This window comes from Saccostrea cucullata, unplaced genomic scaffold (genome assembly GCF_032062105.1).
Source record: "Saccostrea cucullata isolate Sc308-1 unplaced genomic scaffold, CSIRO_AGI_Scuc_v1 ctg4742, whole genome shotgun sequence".
Classification (NCBI taxonomy): Eukaryota; Metazoa; Mollusca; class Bivalvia; order Ostreida; family Ostreidae; genus Saccostrea; species Saccostrea cuccullata.
In genome coordinates, this window is record NW_026930922.1 from 8451 (window position 1) to 31562 (window position 23112).

The 23112-nt window shown below is 33.8% G+C and overlaps 2 protein-coding genes across 2 annotated transcripts; one reads left to right on the forward strand and one right to left on the reverse strand.

Moving 5' to 3' along the window:
* Positions 1 to 9266: 9266 nt before the first annotated feature.
* Positions 9267 to 11319, reverse strand: LOC134230606 (E3 ubiquitin-protein ligase TRIM71-like). The gene is made up of 2 exons (XM_062712445.1): positions 11278 to 11319; positions 9267 to 10976 (listed from the first exon to the last, which is right to left on the reverse strand). The coding sequence occupies exon 2, from the start codon at positions 10962 to 10964 to the stop codon at positions 9267 to 9269; it is 1698 nt and encodes a 565-aa protein (XP_062568429.1). The 5' UTR covers positions 10965 to 10976; positions 11278 to 11319.
* A 968-nt stretch (positions 11320 to 12287) lies between these two features.
* Positions 12288 to 21094, forward strand: LOC134230605 (E3 ubiquitin-protein ligase synoviolin-like). Its single transcript, XM_062712444.1, has 3 exons — positions 12288 to 12466; positions 13569 to 13687; positions 19918 to 21094. Exons 1-3 carry the CDS (start codon positions 12291 to 12293, stop codon positions 20088 to 20090), a joined length of 468 nt encoding a protein of 155 aa, XP_062568428.1. The 5' UTR covers positions 12288 to 12290; the 3' UTR covers positions 20091 to 21094.
* The last annotated feature ends 2018 nt before the right edge of the window (positions 21095 to 23112 follow it).

A 23112-nucleotide genomic window follows, 5' to 3' on the forward strand; every position in this document is an offset into this window, starting at 1 on the left:
TAACAAAATGTTGATAATTTCCATAAAACAAACAATACAAACATAAAATTTAGCAGAAAAGTTTAGAATATTATTTAAATGATGTAAAGCTTTACAATTGTAATTTTCTGCAATCCGAATGCCGTGAACGCGTTGTTCAAAAGCGTTATCTGAAGAAATTTTGAAGGAACAAGCAATGTCATCGGTAACTTATAAAAAATAATTTCATGAGCAAAATCAATTTTGAAATGACATGTCAATTATCCTTTTTGTGTGCAAGGAACTATATCTTAAATAAGACTGATATTTTGTGTCGATATGTTTGTTGGGTTTCTGATATTAAGGCGATTTATTGTGGGGACATTGATTAAGATATTGTGTCACAAAGTTGGGAGGTTCAATGTCGCAAAGTTTTTAAATTCGTAAAATGGCAAATTCTGTAACGCTGGATGAAAAATTGATGTTGAAAATTATTTTAAATTCTACAAAATGTTGCCATGTTATTAAGGAAAAGAATTTTAACTTGCGGTGCCTTAAATTTTAATAACATATATGTACTTCATGTAGCTATACGTCACAATTGAATTTGACGGCAAAAACGTCGCGTTTAAATGCTTCACCCCAGAAATGACCTACATTTTAAGAATTCATTTTTCTAATTTGGCACCAAACAACGTTTAATACAAAATGTGCAAAATCAAAACTTTATTTAGATATGAAAATGAATTGATTCTATGAAGAAGTGGTTGATTTATAGGCTTTTTGCAATGTCAATATAAATGTCACACATTGTCCAAAAGTAATAAATATTACTATAATAATATAAATGTGGTAACATTGATCATATGTGTAGTCAATGAAAATCGACATATTGAAAATTAAAGGATTTTTATGAAATGTGCATCTTTTCAAAAAGTTATTGGCATATTCCAAAATGATTTCAGTAGAATGGTGACAAAATCCTAACAAAATTTAAATGTCAACATAAATGTAACAAACATTTGGCGTTTGGGCGTAATAATAGGTTCAGTGCTTAAAAGTCATGTAAAGCGTCAAAATATTTTTCTCTCTCTCTCCAAAACTAACTATTAATTGCTGATCAACCTGATATGGATAAAAGAAAAACATACCAATAATTATTTCTTAGAAAAATATTTAAAAGTTTTAAAAGTTGCATTTATATATGAAAGTAAAACATGTGCAGTGTATACTTGTACACTGTATCGGTATAAATTCTTGTCAGAATCTTTACGCAAGTACCATTCAGAGTTCGAATTAAGACACGAGAAAAAAATTCACACAAACCAAAATTTATGCAAAGATATGATTTTTAAATTTGAATTAATTAACTCGCAGTTAAGTGTGTCAACTCTATTTTATGCTGGTATAAAATGTTCTATACATGGCGCGTTTACATTTAATAGTCCAATATTGAATAAGGGTAAGGGGTTGTTGGGGGTAAGTACAAATGTATTAGATTTTTCATTACAAGATGGGATGGGAAAAAAATGATTCAATGCTAAATCAGCAACATATATCTACAATCATACAATTCACTGAAAACAAAGGACAGGTTCTAGGGCCCTACTGGAATGAATTTTTTTTAATTTATCTCAATAAAATAAAAAGCATGTAAATTGAAAATGCGATGTTGAACAAGTTTCGTTATTTCTACCAAGTTTTTTTTTTAATGAGTCAAACCATGCTTGTATTTTCCTCCTGTAATATGCATGCAAAAGAGTGCAGAGAATTTAATTAAACGTATTTTCAATTACTTGAATTATTTAATTGGCGGCATTACTGGGTTTTTATTTTTTCTAAAAAAAAAAATGCTAGCAAAAAAGTAACGTCAAGTAAATTTTCTAGAACTTCACGTAAAATAACGTCATGTTGACGTTACCGAAACTGACACCAACACCTTGCGCAACATCTGATGAAATTAACCCGAGAAGAAAACTATAAAAAAAAAAAACAAAGAAAAGGACTGTACTAACATAAAGATTATAACCAATCATAGTTTTTTGTTTTAAACTCACCTTCTTTGACGTTGCCTTTCAAAACTGCTTTGAAGTCCTTTCCACTATTTGAATCGTTCGCTCTGTAAACTTCCGGTGTATAAAAATACGAAGAGAACCCGTACTTCAACAATTCGAAATAATATCAGATGTATGTATATGTATCATATTACATATCAATGTAAAACAAGAACATTTGCAAAGTACACAAGCTTTGATACAGCGAAATAAACATCATCATTTTATTATAATAAATGTTATTATAATTAAATGTTATATAAGAGTGTTTTGCAATCATGCATCTTATGTTAGTACATGTGTTTTATGTTAACGAATGAAATGTTACAATTATTTTTCAAACTTATGGTTAAACATTATTTGACATCATTTAATGAAGAAGAATATTTGTTTTAACATATTTTATTTGCATTTTCCGGTATATTTTCGCTTTGTTAATTTTCTTGACAATTTGTTAAGTCGTTCAAAAATTAGATCAAACAGTGAAAGAATACGACATGTTTCTACCAATCATAAAGAAGAAGTAATTGGTATGAAGAGTCATGGTATAAAGTTTCAAAAGTCATAGGGACGTTCCCCTTAAGCTTCCCACCTAGAAGACGCGGACACCACCCCCCCCCCCCCCCTCTCAAAAAACAGATCTATATGATATTGGTAGGTAGAGTCATTAGTATGAAGTTTTAGGAGTCAATAACTTCACCCCCACTCCCCCCTCACACAAAAACACACGAAATATGTTCTTCTTGCTCGTCATGTCGATGAAATATCTCGATTGGAAATCGTTGTGACATGGGGTGGAAAACATTTCTGGATCCGTGCCTGATATGCAAATAAACTTCGCAATAAGACATTTAATTTTAGTTGCTTAATATTATCTGAAAACACATATTAATTCTTTTTAAGTATTTATTGCCCTAGCTGAGCAAACATTAAGATAAGAATCAAATAAAGGAACTAGAATGAATTCCTCATCCCTTTTCCACCCAACGCATTTACTTCAATAAACTGCTCTTATTTATGTCATTTATTTTAGGAATGATTCTAATTCTTGGCCATATTATCGAGTATAATCTGTTTTGGGTCAGTTTACGCTTTGTAAACAGTTTTAATAAAACGTAAACTGACCTACACCAGATTATAGTCGATAATATGGCCAAGAATTAGAGTCATTCCTTATAATTTAAAATCATTATGCTCTTAAACATTTTTGGATGTAAAATTGTGTTTCATTTTATAAGTTCAAATTTACCGCGTCCAATTATACAAACGTAGTAACGGAAGTGATTTGAAGCGAGTGAGGGTGTGTGTGTGTGTGTGTATGCAAACTGATACATAGAACTAGCAGTCATGATGTTTGTTTACAAGAGGTAAGAACCAGTAACTGTTTAAGTTTAAGGTACATTTATTAAATCTGGAATTTTCCATGAATCCGGAGGACTGGAAACGAGGGGATTGCATGGATAAGATGATTAAGCTGCTCGTCAAGGGGTCGTCAAACCAGATTATACAAAATGATTTGCGTTCCTTTTTGGAAATCAACCAATGAAAGGCGAGAGTACAAATAAAATTAAAATTTTCTAAAATATATATTCAAATCATACTTTATAACGTCAAGTTTTCAAAATCAAGCAAATCGAACAAACATAATGTTTTCAAACTTTTTTTATTTTATTACATTTTGCGTTGCTTTCATCGTAAAAAATGGAATAACGCAAAATGTAACAACTAAAACATACATTATTACATTTTGCGTTGATATCAACGCAAAAAGTAATAACGCAAAATGTAATAATCTAAAAACTGAATTATTACATTTTGCGTTATTACATTTTGCGTTGATTTCGACGCAAAATGTAATAACGCAAAATGTAATAATCCAACAAATGTATTATTACATTTTGCGTTGTTACATTTTGCGTTGATTTCAACGCAAAATGTAATAACGCAAAATGTAATAATCCAAATTTATTACATTTCGCGTTGTTATTACATTTCGCGTTGTAACATAGCCGGTAGATCAAGTGGGTTGGTTGCTGAATTAAGAACTATATTAGGAAAAAGTAAAGTTTTCTAAAATATATATTCAAATCATACTTTATAACGTCAAGTTTTCAAAATCAAGCAAATCGAACAAACATAATGTTTTCAAACTTTTTTATTTTATTACATTTTGCGTTGCTTTCATCGTAAAAAATGGAATAACGCAAAATGTAACAACTAAAACATACATTATTACATTTTGCGTTGATATCAACGCAAAATGTAATAACGCAAAATGTAATAATCTAAAAACTGAATTATTACATTTTGCGTTATTACATTTTTCGTTGATTTCGACGCAAAATGTAATAACGCAAAATGTAATAATCCAACAAATGTATTATTACATTTTGCGTTGTTACATTTTGCGTTGATTTCAACGCAAAATGTAATAATCCAAATTTATTACATTTCGCGTTGTTATTACATTTCGCGTTGTAACATAGCCGGTAGATCAAGTGGGTTGGTTGCTGAATTAAGAACTATATTAGGAAAAAGTAAAGTGTGGGCTAATGCATGGCTTTGTCTGATGGAAAAAGAACACAGATGGTTTGAAATTCGAGACGTTTGGTGGCGGTAAGTTATGTATATTTCGAAAAAAATGTCAAAATCGGAAAATTCAATAATACCAGTAATTGAAATTTTTGGTATACGCAGTCGCGATAAACTTCACTTATCTCTGTTCTGATTTATGTTTTTTGTGGCAGGATTTTTTGGTTCCAACATCAAGTCATCGATGTTTTCAAACATATTTTAATTTATCAAATCAATGAAAAACTTGAGCAGGTAGCGTAATTGGGAATCAAAAAATATCAATTGTTTTAATGATTTTATCTTTTATATCTTTAAGTGATTTTCAATGCATAGGAAGATTTGGAGAATTTCTATATAAACATGTCAAAAGAAACAATTTTAATACACTTGTCTTAATTTTGTAACTTCATTTCATCACTGTACACCAAATAATTGTTCTTCATTAACATGAATGTTTTTTGCAGAGATTTGTCAAGATATGTATGTTTGTACGTGATTATATACAGTTCTCAGAAAAGAATAACTTTAATGTTTAAAATAAATATAAATTCTAACATTTTGTCTTTTATTTTTTAACAGCTTTACAGTATACACAGGGTTTTTTTTATGACAAATTGAGGATGTTTCCATATAAATTTGACAAATCATGGCTTTGCTGTTCCTTAGATTGATTGTATATTGTTTTTCGTCGCATTCGAGAATTTCTCAAACATTTAAAGACGTCTGACCCAGTGGTTCTTGAGAAGATTTTTAAAAAAATTACATTTTTTAAAAAAATATGGCAATATCTTTTCACTTATTTCTAATTATCTCCTCTTGAAAAAGCGTGGTTTTTTCATTTGAGCAGTTTTGAAGTCCCTTAACAGAAAGACACTTTGTGGCATGTTTGGTTGGAATTGGCTCTATGGCTCTTGAGAAGAAGTCAAAATGTGAAAAGTTTACAGACAGACAGACGTATGTACAGACATACGAACGCCAGATATAATATCAGAAAATCTCGCTTGAACCTTCGGCTCAGGTGAGCTAAAAAGCACCAAAACATTGCCTATTCATCATCGTTACCCTTTGACTTGACATTTTTAAAACTTACTTTTCAAAATTGTTCATGTTGCCCATTTACAGAACCTTTATTTAAAGAGTTCATGCATAAAACATGTAAAAGTTTATGTTAGACCTATAGAGCATACTGTAAACCAACTTTTATTCGCGACGACTTTATTTCGCGATTTATCGGGTGTAAACTAGTTCGCGACGATTAATTTTCGCGACCAAGCCTTTTTTGGATCTTATGTCAATACAAGAGAGAATTTCACGACCGTTACGCGTCGAGAAATATTCGCGATGACGAGGCTCCCGCAAACTCCGCGAAAATTTTTCGCACTCGAATAAAAGTTGGTTTACAGTATAAGCTTTTTATTTAAAAAAACATCAAAATTTAGCATAACTGACCAATATTGACTTTGACATGTTTATAAATTCATTAACCCATTACCAGTGTATGATATAAAATTAACTTACAAACTGCTACACAATGAGAATATATCGGGTTTGATGAGAATCCACAACGGAAAATGAAATCTGATAATTACATCACAAACAACCTAAAATCTATTTTTGAGAATTGTATAATATATGTTCTGTTCGATGAATTTTTTCATATATACAAAGACATTGCCTTATATCGGTTAATAGGCCTCAAATTTACTTTACTTTATTCTTTGCAGACGAATGCACATATTAAATTGCTACAACATGTGCGGATCTAGAGGGAAGAGAGGAGGGTATGGGTGGATGTCCAGACCCCTCCCCCTTGAATTGGTGTTCTTTAATGTATATACAAAACCAAGTAAAAGTGATCTTGGAACAACCTCCCCCCCCCCCTCCTTAGAAAACGTCGAAAACTTTGAAATTGGTAAGAAAATTAAGACATAAGTATAAGGCCCTAGAATCCCCGACCACTCCCCACCCGTACACAAAATGGGTTTTTCGCGTTAGGCCTCCTATTTTGCTTTTAGAGACTTTATTTCTTGTCAATTAATCGTTTCAAGCGTCTCTGGTCGAGCCTTTTTTTGTAAACCATTCATTTGTTCCTCAAAATTACGACGATACTTTTACATTGTAAAGACTGGGGATGAGGTACAACTTCCGGTGGAGGGGGGGGTAGAATAAAACCAGAGACTTTCGAGTATCCTATTCTGATGTCTCTTGTTATATCCTTCATTCATAACCATACGGAAAAGTGTATCCCACCTAAACTCTTAATATGAATCGAAGTTAATGTTGCAGGTTAAATGAGTAGTTAACAAAAAAAAACTGGACCAGAGACGTCTGAAACGATTTACTTTAGTACTTGACAAGAAAAAATTTCTCAAAGCGAACAATTTTATTTTGAAGTAGGTAAATGATTGATATATTTACAAAATACGAGCTTGAAGCGGGAATGAAATCTAGCTAGATACCTTGTGGTAAATATAAGGAGGTGTGGCCCCGCATACGATACAAGTTTATGGACCAATAGTTTTAATTAAAATGAGGCCTCCCATGTCAGTTTTTGAGCAAAAATGTCCTTAAAACAATACAAAATGGCGCAGACCAATTACGGACCTCATTAATATCGGAGATGGAACCAGATGCTCTCGGGGAGTGAGCATCTCCTACAAAACGTTTACACACGCTGTGTGCTCCTTGACATGATCGAAAATGACGGGGAAAGTAGTGAAGCAGTAGTGAAAATGTAAAGAAAACAATTGTTGTGGGCTTCAGCTTGACATTTCGATATAGTTTCTTCCATTTCATATGTTGACTGGAAATATCTCAGTGAGCTTAATTAAAAGATACCATAAAGTCTGACTCATTCTGTTTCACATTTGGAAATTTACCAGAAATATACATAAACACTTAGGTTACTGTTTATGTACATTTCTGGTAAATTTCCAAATGATTTATTATAAACGAATTGATTTTAGTTTTTTTTTCAAATCTGTACTTTCTTATGTAGTAATAATCCCTTGTTACAGAACCTGCAAATGAGGTTTTCGACCCTCAGTTGATTGGATACTCAAGATCCTCATACGTTTTTTTTTTTCATTGAGGCAGAGTATTGCCGAACAAGATAATCAAACAGAAATCGAATATAAACGTAACTGTTTTTAAAAACGCGTTATTACATTTTGCGTTTATTTGTTATTGCTTAATCTCGACGCAAAATGTAATAACGCAAAATGTAATAAATCTACAGATTCTCTTCTTCCAATTTACGTTATTACATTTTGCGTTGAGATCAACGCAAAATGTAATAATGCAAAATGTAATAAGACAATTTTTAGATTATTACATTTTGCGTTATTACATTTTGCGTTGATTTCGACGCAAAATGTAATAACGCAAAATGTAATAATATAAAAATTGCAAAATTACATTTTGCGTTATTACATTTTGCGTTGATTTCGACGCAAAATGTAATAACGCAAAATGTAATTTTCCCAGTTTATTACATTTCGCGTTGTTATTACATTTCGCGTTGTAACAACCCGGTCCTTTCTTCGGTCATTTGTCCAGACATCTTTTTAGCTCACCTGATTCAAAGGTCTCTGATTAATATTGTCTGTCATTGCTGTAGTCCATGTCATGGTGTCACTTATGAGACTTTTGTGTATGCTTTCTGGCTAGTTGGTTTAAATACTGATCCTGCAGGGGTGGGGGAAGAAATACGTTAGCATACACCTGTATACATATTGGAACAAATCTTTTTGAATCATAACTCAAGAAATACTTACCAACTAAATACCTAACTGAATAGAAGAAATTTATTTGAGAGCTTTCTGAGATAATGTTGATTCTTAATTGTTCAAATTATTTCAATTCTAGACCATGGGTACATGTAAGACGGCTTAATTGGAGTATAATTTTAAATAATGCATGTATGCATTAAATGAAGTTTCTTTTCCATAATTTCTGTGTTATAATTCTAAATTAAATCGTACTTGTGTTTAATAGAGTCAGAGACACCATTATATTAAAGTAGGACCACAATTTGTATATGGAAATGTATAAAAAAAAAAAAATGGAGCAGCAGGGCCTAAGTTACTCAGGTGAGCATTGTGGCCCTTGGGCCTCTTATCTTAAATTACATGCCTTGAAGATAGGATTAGGCTAAAATTTGGAGACACCTTTTACATAATGCAATGTATACATGTACAGCAGTCTGATTAAAACCAGCCCCCTTTTCCTTTCACACGTCAGTGAAAGGAGAAGGGGGCTGCTTTTAATCAGACTGACATGTAAAGGGAAAAATTATCTCCAGAACAGGAAGACCTCTTTAGTCGTGATGAATTTGAAGCATTCCCATATAATGTACTCCTAGTTTGGTTCAGCCTTAAAAGTGACTGTTGGAGCCACAATATGGGGTCAACAATTTTCTTCAGATTTGACAGTAATAAACTTTTTAAAAAACTAAGATTACTTGGGTGCTTGGGATGTATGATCCATGTATTTGTATTTATTTCTGACATGATTAGAAAAATTCAGTATGTATTTTTATAGACATATATACATTTATTTACAGACCCTTAAAAAGAATTTTAATACTATCGCAACTTTTGATAAAGCAGCATACTATGCGTCAGTTATCTTGCATACATTTTTTATTTGATTACAAAGTTCACAAATTAGTGATGCATTTCAATTCAGATACATGTATTTGATTTTCTTCACTTGTCTGTTTCCATAGTGTGCAACAAATAGATTGTCATTTGTATCTGTACACAGTCCCATAAGATAACTCAGTCCACAGTGTATGTAACAGAGGAACTGTCCATCCTGGTCTATGATGTGGACACAGTCATTGTTATAATCAGCTGTAAGGATGTGACCCTGACTGTCTGTGGTGATTCCTCGTGGACTGAATGGTTTGTTCTTTGGAGCAGGAGTATGTCCATTGTACCTGAATCTCAGTTTCCCGGCCTGATTGACCACCACTACTGCATTAGCTCCACTGTCAGACACACAGATATCCAGGTTTCTGTTCTCTGTAATGTATCTAAGACAAAGAGAACTAGGTGAATAGAGAGGTTTACCTTTATCATCAGAGTGAATGATTTGTTTTTCTATGGAGCCAGAGTAGCGGACAACTTTTGATTGTTTGTCATCATCACTTTCCATGATAACCAGGAGGTCACCAGAAGAGGTACTACAGACACTGAAAGGTATCCAGTTCCGTAGTCTGATTACCTCCTCTATCTTCTCATTCTTCACAATGTTCACAGTCCTATAATCAGTATAAACTAGATCTCCACTTTTTGTCACTGCTATGTTAGATGGTGTTTTCCCTGACTTGGTTGTGATTGACTTGAGTAGTGATCCCTGATTAATGCTGTAGAGTTTTATGGTGCTATCTCCTCCACTTGTCCAGATTTCTTCATCACTCAGACAGGCCACATTGTAAAAGGCATATTTATACCCAGTGTCTATGGTGGTGACAGTCTTTGGTTCATCAAGTAGCTGTTTGACTGGAGGAGAGGATCCAGCTTCTGGTGATTTCTGTGTTGTCTTCATGCTGTAGCCATGTTTATCTGATGTTAAAGAACTTGCTGATAAGGCTCCAAACAATTTACTAAGTTCTTCGTCTTGGATTTTTCCTGGACTAAATTTTGGTAGAGATGGCAAAATTTTGTGTGGAAGATTCCTGTATGTGTTTAGATTGGACGTGACACCAAATAGTTTTGACAAGTCATTGGTGTCTATTACAGTTTCCATTGAATTGATTTCATCCTTGATTTCAGACATTGTCTTGTTTATCTCATCCAGATGTTCCTGTAGAGTTTGTAACTGTGTGTTTTTTATCTCATCAACTTCAGCTTTAAGTTTCTTGACAAGTTTGTCAATTTCTCTGTGCCAGTCCTCTCCAAGTTTTGTTATGGCTGTTGGGAGATCTCCATATTCCTTTTCTAACTGACTCATTCTGTTTTGTACATCAGAGGCAATGTCCTGGTAGGTTGGATAAATTGTATCATTTAATTCATTTCTCTCCTTTATAATCACGTCCTTTTTATCAGCCAGAACTTGTAAGATTTTTGATAATTCATGACCTAAATGTTGATTAAGAGCAACACAGCTGATGCAGACAGGAATGTCACATTGTTTACAGAACATTTCACACTGTTCTTTATTATGAGTTGTACATATAGGGTAGAGGGGAGTGGATTTCCTCTCCTGAAATTTAACGACTTTGTGATCTTTAGATTCACCTGTTGAGATGTGTTCTCCCACACAGGCCTTACACAGGTTGACAAGACATGTATCACAGTGCATCTGTACCACAGCGGTCTCACATAGGTCACATCGCATCACGTCCTGGGCACTGGTACGGGGGTCCATCATTAGATTAAGTGACTGAAGAATAAAAATTCAACATCAATGATTATATATTTTTGATTGGGCTTAGGGAATCAAAATTTATGTTTAGCCAGATAACCATACTGAATTGAAAAGTATGTCAGAGACCGGCCATTATACAGACATGATTTGCATATACATCTACATATATACACTTGTCGACAGTAAAGTCATTCAGCCGAATATACCGGTATTCAAGATTCATTTTATTTCCATGGTTTAGCTTAGCTTTATACGGTATGTATATTCACAGACCATCTTTGTAAATTTACAAAATGCTTCCTCTTAAGTTTTTTACCTGATTTAAGAAATGGCGGCCGTCCTGTCTGTTGATATTTAGTATGGTATCTGATCATTTGACCCACTTAATTACCTGTACTATCTACCTGTCAGGTGTTTTTACTTCCTGGTCTTTAGTGGGGATTTAAATATCTTAAAAGCCACTAAGTTTTGTATAGATTTTTTATGCATTCATTCTCAACATAATATTTCAGTAGTCTGGACCTCACCGCACTGCCATTTCTGTCTTGAAAGTTTTTTTTTTCTTCTTCTTCTTTTTTCTTTATAACAATTTTCAATGCATTTTCAATGCAAAATGTTAATGAATTGAACATGCAAAAGAACAAAGTACGGTATTAACAGTAATTCGCCGCCAAAAATACGATATTTTAATCTTTTTTGTACAACTTTTTCATGTTATGCTTTGAAGTAAGGAAGATGCGAACTAAATTCTACAGGCACAAAAATGACATAATTTTTAACTATGACGTCACAAATGCGCGCTAAACATGGAATGGTCGTGTAAAATCGTTAAATTATATTGAAAATATATATTTTCAAAATTCTAACACTTAAATCATGCAAAGTATTTTATTCCCATTTCTTATCACACTATTTTTTTTTTTGGAAACTGCAAATATAAATACAAGACACAGATATATCCTAACACTTTTAGTAATTTAAATTGTTGGTATTATTGTAAAAAGGATTAGACTCTCTACCAAAATTGTGAAAGTCTATGTTTTTTTGTTTCAAAACAAATGAGTTTAGGAAAAATCTGTTGATCAAAGCTGCACTGTAATTTGAATGCCTATTTTGACATTTACAAGACCATGACCAATAGGCCCTGAAATTATAAAACTGACATCTTCATACTCTAATATGTTGAAATAATGGAGTTCACAAACAAGGTTTCTATTTATTGATCAGTATTTACATAGTCTTTTGTCAGTGAAAGAATTGTGACTTGGGCAAGTATTATGGTCTATTGGGCCTCTTTTGAAGACTACCTTTTCCCCCTTTTTTCCAGGCATGCCTCGTCCTCCCAGCAATCTCTCTGAGTTGTCTACTGAGGATCTGAGGAAGATGGAGGGACAAGAGAGGGAGAACGTGGAGGCCAGGATTCAGTGGTTGAGGGATATCCAGGCATTAATGGATGGAGCCATGGTGATGATCAATCAGTACAACACAGTAGCAGCTCAGTTAAGGTACTCAAATAAACTAGATATCGGCTCAGTTAAGGTACTCTAATAAACTAGATATCAGCTCAGTAAAGGTACTCAAATAAACTAGAAATCAGCTCAGTTAAGGTACTCATTCAAATAAACTAGATATCAGCTCAGTTAAGGTATCCAAATAAACTGGAATAAGATATCAGCTCAGTTAAGGTTTTCAAATAAACTAGATATCAGCTCAGTTATGGTACTCCAAAAAAACAGATATCAGCTCAGTTAAGGTACCCAAAAAAACTAGATATCAGCTCAGTTAAGGTACTCAAATAAACTAGATATCAGCTCAGTTAAGGCACTCAAATAAAATAGATATCAGCTCAGTTAAGGTAATCAAAAAAACTAGATTTCAGGTCAGTTAAGGTACTCAAATTAACTAGATATCAGCTCAGTTGAGGTACTCAGATCAACTAAATATCAGCTCAGTTAAGGCACTCAAATAAACTAGATAGCAGCTCAGTTAAGGTACCCAAATAAATTACAAATCAGCTCAGTTAAGGTACTCATATAAACTAGATATCAGCTCAGTTAAGGTACTGAAACCAGATATCAGTTCAGTTAATATATTCAAATAAACTAGATATCAGCTCAGTTAAGGTACTGAAATAAACTAGATATCAGCTCAGTTAAGGTACTCAGATAAACAAGATATTAGCTCAGTTAAGGTACTTAAATAAACTAGATATCAGCTCAGTTAAGGTACTCAGATAAACAAGATATTAGCTCAGTTAAGGTACTCAAATAAAGTAGATATCAGCTCAGTTAAGATACTCAAACAAACTAGATTTCAGCTCAGTGAAGGTAATCAAATGAACTAGATATCATGAGTAATGTTATACAGTAACAAATCAAATAAAATACACTTGATATCAAGAGTAACTTTATACAGTGAAACTAGCTTATATACTGAAATAAACTAGATATGATGAGCACATGTATTTCAATATTTCATTTAATGAAGTGAAAATTAATGAATCCCCCCATATTTGTAGGGATCTTAAGAATCAGCTTGCAGTTTGAACTTTCAATTATTGTATAAGATCTTTTTTTATAATTAAGTTGTGATAATTTTTTCTTACAGCACTCCAGTTATAAATACAAATGTATCCTCAACAAATAAAAGTCAGGAGGAACAGTCAAAGAGTGACGTCATAAAAACCAAAGAGGAAACAAAAACAGAACCCTCTGGGACAGACCTTAGTAAGTCTGACTGCCAGAGCAGAAAAAATATTGAAATGTTATTAAGACCGCGGAACATTAACTGGCAAAATTGGAAATTTACAGCTTACGTCATATCTATCTGTTACAATCAAAGCATTCACTGATAGACAGCGTAATGGGCGGGTACAATTCGACGCGGACGTTTGGAAAACATCGGATTGAAATTGCAGATCGAAAATCATTTTCAATCCACTTCAGCGACGCTACAATTCCACGCGGACAATTGGAAAACATCGGATTGAAATTGCAGATCGAAATTCATTTTCAATCCACCTGAACTGTTTTCAAAGCTAAGAGTGAATATATGATCCAAAAATCAACTAATTTCAACTCCCAAATACATATTGTTTGAAGTCCATTAATACGAGTTTTAGCTTATAATTTTAGTTACGCGAAAGATGATAGAAGACAAAGATTATTTTTCAGGAGATAATTGATTCTAAGCGGGGGGGGAGGGGGGGGGGGAAATTGTCGAGTCAGGTCATGACTTACATGTAATGTTTACATGACAACAGATTTTATTTCTAGGATTATTAGAGTGCATGAGTTTTATACTTATTCTCACTGAAAAATGTTGGGACAACTTTATTTAAAATTGTTAACCCCCCCTTCCCCTAAAACAAGCAGAAATGAAATATTTGTCCCTTAATATTCTTTTTAAAACACTGGACAAAAAATTCAAACTGTACCAAAATTAAAATTATTTGTTTTCTGTGTAAAGTCAGTAACACTGTGGCTTCTAGCGTAGTTGAGGTGGATTGAAAATGAATTTTAAATTATAATTTCAATCCAATGTTTTCTTATTTCTTTCTTAACAAACTTACAAATTACCCTGTGTTGGCGTTTATTGGATCAAAATTTTAAATTTTCACTTCAATTTTAAAGTCGTTACTTTAATTTTTCAGCAGTATAGACTTCTGTACACATTGACAAGTGAACTTATTAGTAAAATGATTTGATCCTTTAGGCGCTGCTTGCAAGAAAACTTTTTTTTCCATACATAGGTAAATGCTTATAGATTCCTTTTCTATACCCCGTCTTTTTATGACGCATTTTTTAAAAAGTTATTGAAAATACATTATAATTTGTCCAAACCGGCTACCGCCGGTTCAATAAAATTTGGCCGGTTTAGACAGAATCCGGAGTGCAGGAAAAATGCAGGAAAATATTAATTTTGAAAATTTCGTTGTTTATTTACAAGTTCATTATTATACACAATATAAAATATATTTAAATGATGAAATCAATCAATATTCTGGAGTCTAGAAATTATAAAATAGTCTCTTATGACTGAATGTATTTTCTTGATTGTTCACGAAGTTTGAAAGTCGGGTGAAATGTTACCTAAATCAAAATCTACAGGCACGCATAATATAGGCCTACTACATATCAAGTGGATCAGGTTTCGCTTGTCAAAGAGCTCATTCAATGTAAAAACAGTAAAGCACAATTATTTACGATGTGCTAATTATTAGATTGAACTTTTAATTTTTATGTAAAAAATTACGTCTTCCCCCACAGTGTAATGGCGCCATTTTAAAATGCGTTCGATTTTCGATCCCGATTTATATTGATTTGTAAATCGCGTACATATTTTTTTTTTGTATTTTTGTTATAATGTGGTAAAAGGATCGAGTTAAAACAAAATTATTTTTTTTATTGTAATTCAATCATATACTAGTAATTTTTTTTTCAACTGGGCTGTGTCACCACCGCATTTCACTGAGTTCGTCTCATGGCACTGCTAATGTAAACACAGCCGATTATCAAATCCACCACGAAACGTCGAAAGGTGTTAATTGCTTTGAAGTAACTCAGGTGTGGCCGGATTAGAGGGAATAATTACCGTTAATTATGAGCAGTTTGGACCAGTATGGCCGTTCGGAATACAGAATAGACAGTATTCGGACTACACAGAATTTTTTCTAATGTATTTGTTAAAGAAGTGCATGGGACTAAAATTTATAGACGGAATGGACAAAAATCCGGAGTACTCAGAGTCCGGATTAGACAAATTTTACTGTAGTACATTTTGGTTTTGGACTCAGTTGATATGTTTTTGATGGATATTGTAAAATAAATACCCGGTATATATTACGTTTTTCTTTTAAAACATTGAATGCATGGGAAAAAATCAGATATAACTTTATTTCAAAACATTCTGAAATTTAAATAATTTTTCTGTCTCCATGAACAATTTCTTTCAAAAAATACAATTACAATCAATATCTGATGTCATCATTTAACGAGGCCGAGTCTAATTATTTCTGCCCTAGGGATTTTGATAATTTTTTAATAATTAATTTTTACTGTTATATTTATTGTTTTAGGATTAAAATATCGAATGTTTACCACCCCGTTTTCATAGTGGGCCATCTTAAATGTTGTCAAACTTTACTATAGGACCCTATGGGAATTTGTTGGAAAATCGCCAAATTATTACATTTTTTCAATATTTTTTGTATTTCTGCCCTAGGGATTTCTTTTTCATTCAAGTAAATGAAAGTAAATGTAAAAAGTCACCAAATTGTGAAATTTCAAAAAAGTTCACCATCTCGATTGGTCTAGGTCGAAGCCAAATACCTCTAAAATTGCCATATTACGGTAAAAATACATATCTATGGTGACGTTGTTAGAGCCATTTCAACGTTCTTTTCCCAATAATTGTCGTAAAATCACATTTTCAGATCAGTAGGAGTTACAAATAATGTTAATTTTGTATTAAAATTTAAATAATTAATGACTGCATGAAATTAAAAAGCTGCGCAAAGTGATGCGCACTCGAATTAGACTCGGCCTCGTTAATTATGAACACAAAAATTAACAGGAACTGTCAAACAGTAAACCGGTAAAACCGTTTTGTCAGATTCAGTACGTATAGCGTTTTTTGGTGGGACACAAAGTTCCTTACTGCCAGCTCTCTTCATGGTCGGGGTAGTGGTAGCCCTTGATGTAAATGAGGGAAATTCCACGTTATGATTCTCAAGGATTTTTTGCATCGGGTTTCTTGGTCCACGAGACACCAGTTGGTCTGTATGTTTCCCATTAAAGTCGTCAATGATGCTCTGAAAATGTTTCGCAGCCTCTTTAAGGTTTTCCGGGACTTTTCCCTTGTAATGTTTCTCCAGAATGTAAACATCATTGTTGATCATAGTTTGACGCAAAGCACGGCCCGCCGTTGTTGAAAATGTATACTTGTCAACATTGGTATTTTACTAATGTCGACATTATTCTGTACTTAAAGGATGTCTGAGTTTCTGTTATTGCTATTTTCTTGTTTGCAATATCTCTTTCAATTTTTTGGATTTTGTTCTCTTTTGTGCGACAATCAGCCGATGATTCCAACAGCATTTTTTTCTCATTGGGGTGTTTATCGACATCACTGCAACTTTCAGGTCCCTGACAATCACCCCACGGACATCGTCTTCTAGAATGACCATCTCTTAAGTGACATTTACTGCACTGCGGAATAGTTTTATCAATGGTAACTGATTCAGAACAATATCGTCTTTTTAGGTCCGCCAAGTACGTTTTAGCACTTTCCAGTTCAACCCGTTTTATCTTAAGATTCTCTTCTAAATCTCTCATCATGAGTTCAGTTGGGGATTTATACTCGAAATCACTCCATGGCGTACTAGCGCTATCGCTACCATTACCTTCGTTTTCGTCCCATTCGCAATCTGTTGAATTGTTACCATCAAAATAAAGCTTTTGGGGAGGAAGTCGACGTGTCTCCTGGAAATTTTCGAGTCCTTTCTTGCTGTTAGGAGTCTGCATCTTGGCAACTGCATTCAGAATCATGCGCTGGTGCAGATCACTTGGGAAAGTTTTGAATTTTTTAAAGTCCGATTGACATAAAAACTTCACGCAATTACTGTTTATGTAATCTAAACTCTCGAAATCTTCCTGGTATTTCAAAAGGGAAGTATCGATCCCATGGAGCCATGCACGTATACTTAACACTCGTGTTTCCATCTTGAACGATAGATGCATGTGAAGATTTCTTACGCCGGCGGGGTAACTGAACTAAGAATTGCGCCTTGTTCAGCGCGGACGTCCGAGAAAACATTATGTTGTCAAAAAAATTGTTAACAGGAATCCCCCCCCCCATTATCCATGTGAAAATTTTGTCGACACCTACTTGCTATTTGAATTACACATTAAAACATCCAGTACACTTATAAAAAAGACAAAGGTCATCTGCGTTTATTTCTTGAATTGCATTTCCAACGGCAACTTTGAGATTATTTTGTACTAAATCATGGTAACGTTGTTGTTTCAACATTAATTTCAGTTTATTAAAACACCTTTCTGCAGGATTCAAATCTGGAGAGTATGTTGGCAGAAAGAAATATGTGACCCCCATTCGATTAAAAAACCTCGTAAGCTCAATCTCTGCCTGATATTTGTGTATGGCACAATTGTCTACGATGATAACATCACCAGGTTCAATCGCTGGAACACCATTAGGCGTGAAAGTTTCTGCAGCTTCAGCCCAGAAATTAAGAAATGCTTGGGCATTTGAAGGTCCCTCGACAAAATTGAAATAAGCAGGTCCTTCTAACGAAACAAACAAATTGAGAGTAATATTAGCATTCGGAATAAATCTCCCTAGCTCTATTGCCCTCTCATTATATTTACTATGTCCATAATATCGATGAGCAACTGTTGTTTTAAATCCACTTTCATCGAAAAACTTAACCTTTCTCGGGTTAAGTTGACTCACAATATCTATGTATGTTTGTGTATATTGCATATTGTCAACGGTAAAGCGCTCCTTTGCCATCCGTGTGATTTTTTTAAACGTGAATCTTCCGGATGGAAGAAACTTAATCACTGCATTGGATATATCTTTTTCCGTAACATCAGGAGTGGGACTAAACTGTTTTAGCTTTTCTACTATCTCTTTGTAGGTAGTAGTCGGTTTTTCTCTCAGACACGCTTCAATAAAAACCACATCATGCTCACTAAGTTTTTTTGGTTTCTTTCCACCACGCACTCCAGGGCAAACGTCCCCATGCATCTTTACAAAAGTTTTTCCATATTCTTTTCACTGTAGAAGGTTGTACATGGAAATTATTTGATACCTTACTTATTTCTCCCCTGGGTATAAATCCAGTCTCAACTATTGCCCCACCTTTTTTTAGACATGTAATGAGAGATGCCCTGTAATCATCCGACAAAGCTTTGTCTTGATTATATTCTCTGCCTAATTTTGACCTTCAGTTTTAATTTGAAAATCTGAGGTGGATTGACATACTTGATGTGGACTAAACTACAATATTAATCTCTCGACGCGCGCGGACGACCGAGAAAACATTGGATTGAAATTCTAGTTTGAAATTCATTTTCAATCCACCTGAGCTGTTGTGTGTCACCAAAGTGTGAATATATGATCCAAAAGTCATATAAGCTTAATTTCAATACCAAAATACATGTTGGTTGAAAATATTGATATTAGTTTACAGCCTTTAATATAACACTGGTAAGAGTCTCAGAAGTGATATACTAGTATTATTATTTAGTAGACGGCCATTTGATAATAAAATAAAAGCTAGGGGGTTTGGCTGTGAAAAATTGTCGAGTCTGATAGTTTTGTACCAATTTATGTTTAGGATGAAAAGAGCTTTTTCTGTTTTGTCTTTCATGATTTTTTTAAAAAAACTTTCTTATTTTTCCAAGATCGTTAAGCCCCCCCCCCCCCCTTGCACACTTACGTACATAAATTATACCAAACAGAAATAAAATATTTGTCCCCTCATATATTTCTTTGAAACACTTGACAGAAAATTCTGATTTATATTACATGTTTGTAACTATCTATTAACTATTAACTATTTTCAAATGATTAACTATCTTCGAATTTGAAATTATACTGTCTTTTGGGTCAATCAGTAATGTGCCTAAAATTGTAGCGTCGCTGAGGTGGATTGAAAATGATTTTCGATCTGCAATTTCAATCCGATGTTTTCCAAACGTCCGCGTCGAATTGTACCCGCCCATTACGCTGTCTATCAGTGAATGTTTTGATTGTAACAGATAGAAATGACGTAAGCTGTAAATTTCCAATTTTGCCAGTTAATGTTCCGCGGTCTTATAAGAGAAATGGTCTAAATACATGTGTGTTAGAGCGAAACTCTAACTCTTTGAGTTAGAGTTAACTTTATATAAGTTTACTGGGTAATAAACTGTTGACCTTTGATTGACAGGTTATGAGGACCTGGAGGGAGCTACAGGGTACACGCCCCCAAAGGAGGAAGAAATGCCAGAATGGGAGGATCCAGCCAAAGAAGAGTTTACAGACGAGATGCATGAAATCAGGCGGAGGAGATTACAGAAGTTTGAACAGAAGGACACTCCATCATCAGACACGACCAGCTAGCATCATGCTAGTTATGTGTGTTAATTATAAACAGTGCCTCCCTCATCCAGAGATTTTTAGTAAACGGAGTGGGTTGTTTGTCTTTAGTTTCCCTGTCTCTCTCTCTGCATAGAAAAGTTGTTGCAGAGTTATCTCCTCCATTTGATTTTACTGTATTTTATTAGAAGAATTTTAAATGCTAAATTGTGTCCCAGGCACAGTTGATGGGTTCTATCTATAACAATTCAAAGTGAACCATGCATTCAAATCACAGTAGATAATTATGTCAATGATTGTTAAGTTTTTTTTTTTAAATTACCATATTGAAAGGAATGTGCCATACCCCGACATACAAACAATGCATGTAGTTTTGTAATGGATGTTATCACTTAAAGTATGGTTACAAGTAAAACATTTATCCTTGAATCTATTTTTTAAAAATAATAGTAGCAGTCTACTGAAAGACAAAAAATGGGAAGATTACAAAGTAAAATTGCTGTGCATTATGCAATACTTTTATTTCTTGGAATGGCACTTTAACTGAGGGTGATTTAATAACAGTCAGATGTTTGGAATTGTTTAATTGTGTATGAGTGTAGTGTATGTGATGAAATGTGGTGGTGCTTGATCTCGTGTAATTAAAAATTCATTTTGTTATGATTGTAAATATATGGTATGTCGTGCATATAATTTTTTATGTTAAATTTCATTGCATCAATACTTTTCTCCCGTTTTCCTTGACTCATAGCAAATGTAGAATTCAAAACATTGATACAGAATTGAAAATAAAAATACAGCAAGAATAATAAATTAAACTTATATTTTCTAAAAAAAAAAAAATTGTAAAAAAACAATTCTGGCTTGACATTTATTTAGTCTGGATACCCTTTTCTAATTGTTGGCACTGTAATAGCTAATAGAAAATATAGGTTTATTTCATGTTAATAAATTTGAGAAAAAAGAAACAATTGTTTTATCAAATATGGTAAGGGACTGGTTTAAAATAAAATCTGGTCTTTCATATATTTCCTGCATTCTGTTTTAATTTTATTTACCATTTATTTGAAATATGAAGGAATAATACTGATGTATGGAATTCTGAATTCACGGATGGAGAAAATTTAAGAAAAATATAATGTGAAAAATGTATTTATTAACAATTTCTGACTTTATAATGCAATTTACAAAGGTATCAGAGCTCAGAAGGCCATTTAGAAAAACTGCCTGAAAATCAGACATGTTCTGTCCAATCTCCAGACACATGATTCTGTATTGACAAAAAGACAACAACGTGTGTTTGTAATACACTGATGACCCTCCATGACTTCTCATGGTTGAAGCACAGGAGTTTGTGCACTCTCTACCATCGGCTCATACATTCATATATTCATATATTCATGTCTGAGAGAGGAACGAACGGCAACACTGCATGGGAGATTGGAGTTTGTGTATACTTATCAATTTTACCTAAATTTTCAGTAAATATAAAAAATAGGTAATAATAATTATATCTATTTAGGTATTATGTATTTATCATATTACTGAAAATTTTGATAATAATTTAAAAATTGATAGGTACGCGAACTCCTGTGGTTGAGTTAAAAAAAAATTCAAAAATGTGTAAAACTCCGGACTTTGAGCATGTTAAGTGATTTACTGAGTGCTAATTATATAAGTACTCTGATTTATATGCCGTTTTCACCAGGTGCCGTTTTGACTTATACCTATTTATATCAATTTAGAAGAACCCTGTATAGGCGTCGGAACCGTGGAGGGGGGGGAGCTGCAGAACTGTAGCGTTATGGTTTTATTGGGTAGTGTAGATTCTAAATTGTTCAAATCATGACCCCCCGGGGGAAGGGCTGGGTCACAATGGGGAATCAAAGATTTACACAGAAATATATAGGAAAACTCTTAGAAAATCTTCTTCTCAATAACCACTGGGGCAGAAAAGCTGAAACTTATAGGGAAGCATCCTGGTTTAGTGTAGATTCTAAATTGTTCAAATCATGACCCCCGGGGGAAGGGCGGGGCCACAATGGGGAATCAAAGTTTTACATAGAAATATATAGGAAAACTCTTAGAAAATCTTCTTCTCAAGAACCACTGGGGCAGAAAAGCTGAAACTTATATGGAAGCATCCTGGTTTAGTGTAGATTCTAAATTGTTCAAATCATGACCCCCCGGGGGAAGGGCTGGGTCACAATGGGGAATCAAAGATTTACATAGAAATATATAGGAAAACTCTTAGAAAATCTTCTTCTCAAGAACCACTGGGGCAGAAAAGCTGAAACTTATGTGGAAGCATCCTGGGGTAGTGTAGATTCTAAATTGTTCAAATCATGACCCCCGGGGGAAGGGCGGTGCCACAATGGGGAATCAAAGATTTACATAAAAATATATTGGAAAAATCTTTGAAAATCTTCTTCTCAAGAACCGCTGGGCCAGAAAAGCTGAAACTTATGTGCACATGGAAGGATCCTGGGTTAGTGTAGATTTCAAAATGTCTAAATTATGATCAGTGGGGTAGGGTGGGGAGGCATTATGTATTACAAGGGGGAAATCTGGTAAAGAACAGAATGGTCAAAGCTTCTCAGGTGAGCGATGTGGCCCATGGGCCTATTGTATATTTTAGTCTTGACCATAACGCTACAGATCCCGTAATGCAAAAAATGTGCAATTTACGGCGCAAGATCTTTTGCGCACTGTGTGGGAAAATTTCTCCTTTTTCCAACTTTAGTAAATCATTTACCTTTCACCTGCTAATTCCAATCGTCTCAAGCCACGGTCCGGAGTCCGCATATAGAATGGGAGAGGATCATACATTTTGGCCGTGGTTTGTGACGATGGCTAATTCCAGACACATTCGTAGACAAATTTGTATCTTTTATCCTCCTCTCGACCCTTTATAGTCGCCTCTTCAGGCACTAAACTGGCTTGATTTGAATTGTCTGGGGGATTGCAGAAAATTCTAATTCAAGCGATTTTATCGCTTGTAGAGACGACTATAAAGTGTTGGGAGGTGTATAAAATATACAGATTT

Excerpts from the sequence above, each read along its gene's own strand:
- LOC134230605 (XM_062712444.1), top strand. The coding sequence starts at position 12,291 with ATGCCTCGTCCTCCCAGCAATCTCTCTGAGTTGTCTACTGAGGATCTG. Across the intron at positions 12,467-13,568 it reads ACAGTAGCAGCTCAGTTAAG|CACTCCAGTTATAAATACAA; the intron begins GTACTCAAATAA and ends TTTTTCTTACAG. Across the intron at positions 13,688-19,917 it reads ACCCTCTGGGACAGACCTTA|GTTATGAGGACCTGGAGGGA; the intron begins GTAAGTCTGACT and ends TTTGATTGACAG.
- LOC134230606 (XM_062712445.1), bottom strand. The coding sequence starts at position 10,964 with ATGATGGACCCCCGTACCAGTGCCCAGGACGTGATGCGATGTGACCTA.